Here is a 9869-nt window from a genome sequence, read left to right as displayed (position 1 = left end):
CCCGCTTTGGCCTCCCAAAGTGCTAGGATTACAGGCATGAACCACCACGTGCTGCCATTATGATGTTATTAAAACACTAGGTAAAGGAGGGGTCAGAGTTAATCAAGGTCATACTGGAGTCACACACAAATTCTGCACATGCTTGCACATGCCATGTCTCGTGCAAGGAGCCTGGGGATGGGGGCTTTGGAGATGAATCAGACTGCCCTTCAGATTCTAGAATCTCCTTCCACCTAGATCATCAGGAAGTGGGCTCCAGCAGCTGGGACCAGAGGGGGGCAGGGAGGTGGCATTTCCCATAACCATATCATGAGGGAGTCTCCTGTTCTTTGCCCCATGAAATATTTCCTATGTAGCCTGAGCTCAGGGCTGAGGTGGCCCCTGAGTCAGGATGAGACCATCTGCTGCAGCCCCACTTTGGACCAAGTCTCTGGCCAAGCTAACCTGGGCATCTTTCTGTCTCCCATACCAGGGCCTTCCCCCTACCCAGGGGCCCATGGTGGATTCTAGAAGCAGTGTAGCTTGGCAGAAAGGGCATGGGCTCTGCAGTCATATAGTCCTGGGTTCTATTTTCATCTTGGCTACTTACTGGCTGAATGACCTTGGACAAGTCACTTTACCTCTCTGTGCCTCAATGTCCTTATCCGGAAAAGGGGATTTTACATCCTACCCTGCAGAATTCCTTTAGAAGACATAGGCATATGTTAACTGCCTGGCATGTAGTAGGAGCTGAGCAGGTGAGTTTGCTTCCTTCTCTCCAATCCTGAAGGGCCTTAATTATATAAAGAGGGCAGTCCCCCATTGTCAAGCATCTAAATGGCCTGTCTTTAATGGACACATGAAATGTTAATGGAGAAAAATAGCCCACGTCTAGGAGTGATGGTGGCTCCATTGGGCATCTGGAGTTCATTCCAGACCCAGAGGGCAAGAGGACAGTGTGTGGGCCCAGGACCCAGACTCTATGACCAGACTGCCCGACTTCCATCTCAGCTCTACCACTGACCAGCTGGGTAATCCAGTGCAAGCTGCTTAACCTCTCATGCCCCAGTTATCCACACCTGTAAATTGAGAATATTAATGGTGCCTCCCCAACAGGGTCATTGTAAGGATTCTGCAAATGTATCCATGTCAATCACCTAGAATAGCACGTGGCACATAGAAAGTGCTCAGTTAAGTGCTAGGTGCTGTTATAAAGGCATGGATTTTGGAATCAGCCAGACATGCGGTCAAACCCCAACTCTGCCATTCCCAGCTATGTGACTTTGTGCAAGTATCTTCTTTATCTCTCTAAGGCAGCTTTCTCATATATTTGGGGGAGAGGGTTGGGGAGATTGAGTGATATCATGCATGTTCACACACTTAGCACAATGCTTTAAACAATTGCCTGTTAATAGTGAGCTTTCAAGCACTATCATAGGTCATGATTTGGGGCCACAGCATTTGAAGGAGGCTCTAAATGCCTAAGATCAATGTTAGGATGCTTCTGAGGCTATTCCTGCCCCTAGCCTCCTCATCCTTTGTGGGGAAGAGTGAGGTCAGGAGGGCCAGAAATGCAGGGAGTCAGACCAAGGTTCTAGCGCTGCCAGTCCCACTAACTGGCTGTGTGACCTAACCCTCTCTGGTCCTCAGTTTTCTCAGAGGGAAATGAAGCAGATGTTTGATACAGCCTGCCTCCCTCCTCCTTCCCCAGGCAGGAAGAACTGCCCTACCTCTTGGTGCCCCCTGCCTTTGGGGCATCCATCTGTCCTCCTACCTGCCACTTTTCAAAAACCAAGATTGCTACTTCCTAGCTGTGTGACTGGGCAAGTTACTTACAATCTCTATGCCTGTTTCCTCTTCTTAAAAGTGAGGGTGCTGGGAGGTACTAGTACCAATCTCATTGGAATTCATAGGGATTAAGATCTAATGCGTGTAAAGCTCTACAATAGTGCCTGGCACAGAGGAGATGCTAATAAGAGTTGGCTGCTGTTACTGCTGTTATTTCCACCAGAGTGAGTCTGAGGATTGTCCCTGGCTCCCTGCAGCAAGCCTGGTTCATGGTTCCTTTACTGCCTCCTCTCAGGGTCTGCCCTGTCTTGGATGTACCTCTGGAGGGCCCCCGGCCCAGCCTTCAGCTCCCAGGGGCAAGAGACCCAAGTCTGGGGCCTCCCAGAGGCCAGTTCTGACACCCAGGCATGGCAGGAGAGAAGCCAGGGGTGAAGGATGAAGCAAGGGGTGAAGGATGAAGGGTCTCTCTCCCACCCTGCCCTTGCCTTTCAAACTCTTAGGGCTGGTCCTCCAACTTGTCCATGCTGCACTTGACCATTACCGCCTCCCTTCACCTAAGAGGATCCCCACAGAGGAAAGCTGATGGGGACAGTAACAAGACACATCCTCCTGCTTCTCTGCTCAGAAGCCTGCTGTGGCTCCCCAGGTCCCTCCAGGAAAACTCCAGAGTCCTCACAATGGCCCCAGGCCCTCCTGCAGGGTCCTAACCTTACTTGAGTCAAGACCTAAGTTGGGGGAAGCGTATGGGCCCTTCTCAGAATAATGTTTTTAATTGAATAAAATAAAATGCATAGGATTTTTAGATTAGAATGAAAACCAATCGTATTGAAGTATGGCGTTATATAATAATATTTATGTTTCTGTATTAACCCCTTATATAACACGGTCTGGTGGCTGGTCTCATAACAACTGTCATGTTGGAGTCGTGATGAATGCGCATGATATTTTGAGGCAACTGCAACAACTGTGAAGTGATGAAAATATCTGATTGCTAGTGGTGACAATATTGCAGGCACTGCTAAACGCTACCCTACTTTATCGCCTACATTCATAATTGAAGAAAATGCTAACTGTCAGTTTGAGATTACTGAAAATAAACATGTAATTTTCCCATCCTAGTTCAAGGAGTCTCTGAATTAATTCATGGACCCCTTGGCCTGGGAGTGTGAATTAAAAGATCCTATGTACAACCTGGCCAGGTGTGGTGGCTCACACCTGTAACCCCAGCACTGTGGGAGGCCAAGGCAGGCAGATCATCTGATGTCAGGAGTTCAAGACCAGTCTGGCCAACAGGTGAAACCCTGTCTCTCCTAAAAATATAGGCTGGGTGTGGTGACTCACGCCTGTAATCCCAGCACTTTGGGAAGCCAAGGCGGGCGGATCACCTGAGGTTAGGAGTTTGAGACCAGCCTGACCAACATGGTGAAATCCCGTCTCTACTAAAAATACCAAAATTAGCTGGGCATGGTGGTGCGTATCTGTGATCCCAGCTACTCAGGAGGCTGAGATAAGAGAATCGCTTGAACCCAGGAGGCGGAGGTTGCAGTCAGCTGAGATTGCACCACTGCAGTCCAGCCTGGGTAACAAGAGTGAAACTCCAGCTCAAAACAAACAAACAAACAAAAAACAAAAATTAGCCAGGTATGGTGGCACATGCCTGTAGTCCCAGCTACTTGGGAGGCTGAAGCAGGAAAATTGCTTGAACCCGGGAGGCGGAGGTTGCAGTGAGCTAATATTGCACCACTGAACTCCAGCCTGGACAACAGAATAAGACCCTGTCTCAAAAAAAAAAAGATCCTGTGTGCAACCCTTTCTGCTTCTACCCTCCTTGTCTATTCCTGACTGCCCTGCCCCAGACACACTGGCTTCCTTGCTGTCTTTTGAGTATGTCCAACATGCTTAGAGCCTTAGCACTGGCTGTTCCCTCTGGCTGAAGCTCTCTTCCCCAGGTCCCGGTGTGGACCACTCCCTCACTTCCTTCTAGCCTTTGCTCAAGTGCCACCTTCTTGAGACGCCTGCCCTAATAGACCACCTTAATTAAAATTGCTACCTTTCTCCCCTGATACCTTGGTACCCAGATTCCCCTTCCCTGCTCTATTTTCTCTTTTTTCGGAAGCACTCACCATCTTTTGACAGACCAAATTGCTTATCATCTGCCTGCCCCCACTAACATGTCAGTTCCCTGAGAGCAGGGATCATCGTTTTGTTCACTGCTGAGTTTGCAACAAGACCTGGCACATAGTAGGCAGGCAATAAACAAGTGGTGAAAAGTGATGGATTTGCAAGCTGTAAGGTGTTATGTTAAAAAGCCATTTGACCCTGTAAATCTAAAACTGCTCTAAAAATAAGACCTATTAATTGTTTTAAAAAAAGAATTTGAAATAAGCTGAGGTCAGAGATGCTAAGTGTCTTTTACAAAGTCACACCGCAACTACATGACTAGGCAGAGACACCAACCCAGCCCATCACATAAACAAGGGCCTGGGTGAGGAGCAGCAGAGCCTGACCATGACAACGAGGCACTGTGGGTGATTTTCAGGCACCCACAGGGAAGCTCGTTTACCCAGAGATGGTTGATGTCTGATCACACTAAGTGATGACCACCTAGCTCTTGTTCAGCCTTCAGGGGGCAGAGATGGCAGATGGCCTTGGTAGCTGAATGCCCTTCCCTTAGGCTTGGCTTCCTCTCTGGGTCCCCCTCCTCCACAGGGTGACACATGGCTGTGGCCTGCAGCTCTGCTAAAGGTGAAAGTCTCCTTGGCTGCCTGCCAGGGTGACCCCAAAGCAGCGCCAAGCAGGATTATCAGGCCTCTAAAGATAGTCCCCTCCCCAAATAGCAGCCCTATCTGACAGCTTCAAGGGAGACCCAGGGCAGGTCATGGGAGCGGCCCCTGGAGGCAGGTGCCCTGCCAAGATGGAAGGCCAACCGTCTGGCCCTACCAAGGGCAAAGGCCTGGTTTGGGCTGTTTCCACCCATTCGGAGGTCCCACCCTGGCCTGGAGGATGGAGGGCCAGGTAAAGACAAGAGACGGGGGCTCTCTGCTCCAGCCAAACTCCAGTCTCCACTACTCTGGGCTTCTCCAGGGCACAGGTCGCCTATGAGCTCAAATATACACATGCATACATGCTCCCACGCATGCACACTCACACTGACACAGGCACACACATGGCACACACTCATATGTGCACACATGGGCACTCTCACATCCACACTCACACAGTCCTTGAATATTCACACTTACTCATACACTTATCCATGCACGCCCACACTCACGCACACGCAGACACGCACACACATTTGCTCACTCATACACACGCACTCACACACTCAGACCCAAACAGATGCTGCCCCCGGGCTGCTCACTCTCTGCAACAGTTTTTCCACCTCTCTCAGACAGAATCAGAAGCTCTCTCCCACTGCCGAGGAGGGAGGCACAGCCAGCCCTGTCTCCTGCCTCCTGCAAGGTTGTGAATGTAGCAGTGTCGGCTTGCAGCAGGGCTGCGGGGCACTCCGTGAACACTGAATCCAGCCCCCTTGTTTTGTTGATGAGAAAAGGGAGGCTCAGAAAGGGGCAGCGATAGCTCTAAGGTCACACAGCATTGCTATGGCATATCCAAGATGAGGACTTGAGTCCCTGCCTCCTAGCTCAGGGTCTCTACCTGCACCATGCACCCCACCTATAGGACCTGCTCTTGACTAATGGAGCAAATAAGTCTGTGAATGAATGTTGGGTGTTTCAGGGTAAGTTACCTTTCCCTTCCCATGATCCACTAAACAGGAAGAGGTGTTTATGTTCACTGTGAGGGTGGGGCATGAAGTCCTCTAGGACGCACCAGGATGTGTGCGTGGTGTGTGTGTGTAATAAGTGATGCTAGAACTCATATATTAAGCTTCTATGCTGGGACTGTCTCCACAACACCCCACTTCAACCTCACACTTGCATTCCTCACTTCACAGAAGCTAGAAATCAGAAAGAGCAAGTGACTTGCTCAAGGTCACAGAGCAAATAAGCAGTAGAGCTTATTCCAAGTCAAAGTCTGTCTGCCTCCAAAACCTGCCCTCATACCAGCAGCTAAGACACATTATCGCTACTGTGTTCCAGGCACCATTCCACAGGGACTAATGCACTTAATCCTCACAACAGGCCTCTGAGGCAATTACTATAGGACTTCCACTGGATAAGAGGAGAAACTGAGGCACAAAGAAGTAAAGTTGGCCAGGCATGGTGGCTCACGCCTGTAATCCCAGCACTTTGGGGGGTCAAGGCAGGTAGCTCACTTGAGGTCGGGAGTTCAAGACCAGCCTGGCCAATATGGTGACACCCCATCTATACTAAAAATACAAAAATTAGCCAGGTGTGGTGGCACTCTCCTGTAATCCCAGCTTCTCGGGAGGCTGAGGCAGGAGAACTGCTTGAACCCAGGAGGCAGAGGTTGCAGTGAGCTAAGATCGCACCATTGCACTCCAGCCAGAGCAACAGAGGGAGACTCTGTCTCAAAAAAAAAAAAAAGTGAAGCTACTTGTAAAGCCAAGTCATCTAGCAAATAAGTGTAAAGCTGGGATTTGAACCGACGCCATGCAGATTCTGCCCATGACGCCACTTAACTTGTGTCAAGTTCTGGATGCTTAACTTGTTCCAAGAACCACCATCTCAGCTGTGGGTGGAGACACTGATACTCAAGGGGAATGGGCCTTTCCTCTTTTGGGGATACCCTCCCTCTCCCCTGGACCAGAGTGGAAGGTGGGGAGGAAAGCGTAAGAATGGGGCCACTTGCCATCTTGCCAGGGGATCTTGGACAAGTCCATCCTTCCTTCTGAGTCTCAGTCCACAGGCAGGGGGCAATAGGACTAGGTGATCTCTAACCGTCTTCTAGCTCAGAAATATTGGGCTGGGTCAGGAGCATGCCCCAGCCTCAAGGCTCTCTGGCAGCTTCTACTAGCTCAAGTGTTTGTCTGGGACCCCCTAGAAACGTAAAGACTCAGGAAGGGGCAGGCCCAGAACTCCCTGGAAGGAGCTCTCAGGGCAGAGAGCACTGGTTTGGGAGTCAAGAACATTGCTTCCAGTTTTAAGTCTGCTGCTGAATTGCTGTGTGACTTTGGGTAGAATACTTGCCCTCTCTGGGCTTTAGTTTTCTCATCAAAAAAAATCTACCCCGCTGTAGGGGCTATTGTGAGTTTCCAACCAGGCAACCAGATGAGAAGGTGTTTGGGGGAAATAAAGGGCTCGACTAATGTTGGCAAATTACTTTTCCCCTCACTTAGTATCCCAAATAATTTGAGGAATTTAGCTATTGATTATGATAATGATAAGAGTTTCTGGCCAGGCACGGTGGCTAACCTGTAATCCCAGCAGTTTGGGAGGCCGAGGTGGCCAGATCACTTGAGGGCAGGCGTTCAAGACTAGCCTGACCAACATGGGAAAACCCTGTCCCTACTAAAAATACAAAAATTAGCTGGGCATAGGGGTGGGAGCCTGTAGTCTCAGCTACTCGGGAGGCTGAGGCAGGAGAATCGCTTGAGCCCAGGAGGCAGAGGTTGCCGAGAGCTGAGATTGTGCCACTGCACTCCAGCCTGGGCAATAGAGCGAGACTCTGTCTCAAAAAACGAAAAAAACAAACAAACAAAAAAGAGTTTCTGTGAATTTCCTGGCCAGATCCACTCCTGGGGCCAGGCTGAGTGTTCAACTGTGATAACGATGATCACGAATTGAGTGCCAAGCATTTGTCCCAGACACTGGGTTGGTACTGTCAATACTCTCATTTTTAAAATAAGGAAACTAAGGCTCAGAAAGTTTAAGGACTTTGCCCACATTCACACAGCCAGGAATCCTATCCAGGTGTGTCCAGCTGTCAAATCCAGCCCCTTAGCCACCGGGCCGCACTGCCCTTTGTCCCCCAAGCAGAACTGCGTTCCTCCCTCCACCAGGCACATGCCCCTGGGAGATATCCCCCCCAAACCCAGGTGCCCAAGAACGGGCTGAAAGCAATCGTGTCCCCTCCTGTGTGTGACCTCTGACCTCCCTCCCCGCACACCCCCGCCCCACCTGGGCAGAGTGTCCCCTGTGTCCGCCCGCCTTCCCCGCTCTGACCCTGGCGCCTGCAGGTGCGGCTGGTGATCGCCGAGAAGGGCCTGGTGTGCGAGGAGCGGGACGTGAGCCTGCCGCAGAGCGAGCACAAGGAGCCGTGGTTCATGCGGCTCAACCTGGGCGAGGAGGTGCCCGTCATCATCCACCGCGACAACATCATCAGTGACTATGACCAGATCATTGACTATGTGGAGCGCACCTTCACAGGAGGTACGGCTGCCTCCCCACCCAGGGGCCCACTCCATACCACAGATCCCCAGGGGCCCCCACAGGCTCAGACAGGGTCCCAGAACTTTGGGAAGCCTGGGAAATTCACTGGAGCCATGGGCAAGTCCCAGTCTCTCCAAAAAGGATCCACAGAGCCACAGGCAGGGTTCAGATGCCCCCAAGAGTCCCAGAGCCACAGGCGTGGCTAGTGATCCATAAGGACCCCAGAGACCTCCCCGTCCCCTGGTACTGTAAGGGCACAACCCAGACACCACCCCCACCAGGAGCAGTGGGGCTATAGCCCTTTCCCCCGAGCTCTGGAGTCACAGGCACGGCCCCTTCAGCATGAGTGGCTCCAGACCACCCTCTAGGTCCCCACAGACAGGGTCCAGATCTCCCAGGGGTTCCAGAGCAAGGGCAGGGCCCACCTCCCTCTGGAACATAGATTCCCTAGAAACCCGTAGGAACCTGAAGACATGGTCCCAGACACCCCAGAAGCCTGAGACGGGAGGTCCCAGACAGCCCAGAACCCTGCAGATAGGGGAAGCACCCCAGAACCCCGTGGATAGGGGTGGGCCCAGGCACTCCACAACCCTGCAGACAGGGGAGCTCCCAGACACCCCAAAACCCCGCAGACAGGGGACGGCCCTGATACCCGAAAACCCTGCGGACAAGGGAGCGCCCAGACACCTCAGAACCCCGCAGACAGGGGAGGGCCCAGATACCCCAGAACCTCACAGAGCCTCCCATCCTCTCCCCACTTAGGCCCTCATCAGGCTCAGGAACTCACTGCCCATTACAGAGGCTCAGACAGACATTGGGAGGGCATCAGGGCCCAGACATGCACTGTTTTAAAAGAATGTGAATTGGTTGCCAACGTTTAAAAGTCAAGGGGACCCAAGCACTGAACACCCAGGTTGCAGCTTCTCTTAAATCCCGCAACACTGGGGCCTAGGTGCTCGCCAGGCAGCAAGTCTGGAGCTGAGAGGCGCTAACCCTCAGGGACGGCTTGGCAGAGCCCAGTGAGGAGAGATGACCGGGCCACCATTAGGACCCCTGTCTGCCAGCAGCCAAGCCCGAGTGTGGGTGGGCCCGGGGCCTCTGGGCAGAGCCATCTTGGGGCTCAGGGATGCCGGGGGCAGGTGGCCGGGGCAGATGCACCTCTGGCTGCCCTGCCCAGCCCCTGGCGGTGCCCACAGAGCACGTGGTGGCCCTGATGCCCGAGGTGGGCAGCCCACAGCATGCGCGGGTGCTGCAGTACCGGGAGCTGCTGGACGCGCTGCCCATGGACGCCTACACACACGGCTGCATCCTGCACCCCGAGCTCACCACCGACTCCATGATTCCCAAGTACGCCACGGCGGAGATCCGCAGTGAGTGCAGGGGCGGCGAGATGGCCCCTCCGCTTCCCCCATTCCCTGCCACTCCTTTCTTCCAAAGGAAGTCCTCCCCCTCCCAGGCCTTTCTCTGTCCTTGCCTTCCTCCTCCTTTTCTCCCTCTTGCGTTCTCCGTTTGTCCCTGCCTCTCTCTGAGTGCTCAGGGTTGGTTTCTGACTCTGCTGATCTCTCTCTCTCACTCTTGCTCTTTCTCTCTGTGCCTCTTGCTTGCCATCCCCTTCACCTCCGACTTCCCAGCCTTCCATCGCATTCACCCAGTTTCTAACAGAATATGTCTCTCTTCCTATCTGCCAGTCTCACACCCATCCCCCTCCCCTGCCCCCTACTCTTGTCCTGCCCTCCCATACAGAGACTATGCGGCTGTTTGACCCCACAAGGTTTGTCCTCCCCGTACGAGTTTCAGCCTTAGATA

The 9869-nt window shown here is 52.5% G+C and overlaps 1 protein-coding gene across 7 annotated transcripts in view; it reads left to right on the top strand.

The window, feature by feature from the left end:
* Nucleotides 1-9869, top strand: part of GDAP1L1 (ganglioside induced differentiation associated protein 1-like 1) — a 36643-nt gene that overhangs the window by 2239 nt on the left and 24535 nt on the right. For 4 of the 7 annotated variants that reach the window (XM_011997656.1, XM_011997655.1, XM_011997652.1 and 1 more), the window contains 2 exons: nucleotides 7871-8063; nucleotides 9260-9433. In XM_011997656.1, coding sequence (XP_011853046.1) covers nucleotides 7958-8063; nucleotides 9260-9433 — 280 coding nt within the window. In that variant the 5' untranslated portion in view covers nucleotides 7871-7957. Of the gene's footprint in view, nucleotides 1-7860; nucleotides 8064-9202; nucleotides 9434-9869 lie in introns of all 7 variants that reach the window. The other 3 variants (XM_011997650.1, XM_011997651.1, XM_011997654.1) reach the window with 3 other exon arrangements.

Source organism: Mandrillus leucophaeus, unplaced genomic scaffold (assembly GCF_000951045.1).
Source record: "Mandrillus leucophaeus isolate KB7577 unplaced genomic scaffold, Mleu.le_1.0 Scaffold544, whole genome shotgun sequence".
NCBI lineage: Eukaryota > Metazoa > Chordata > Mammalia > Primates > Cercopithecidae > Mandrillus > Mandrillus leucophaeus.
Note: the sequence above shows the minus strand (reverse complement) of the source record. Positions and strands in the feature narration are given on the sequence as shown.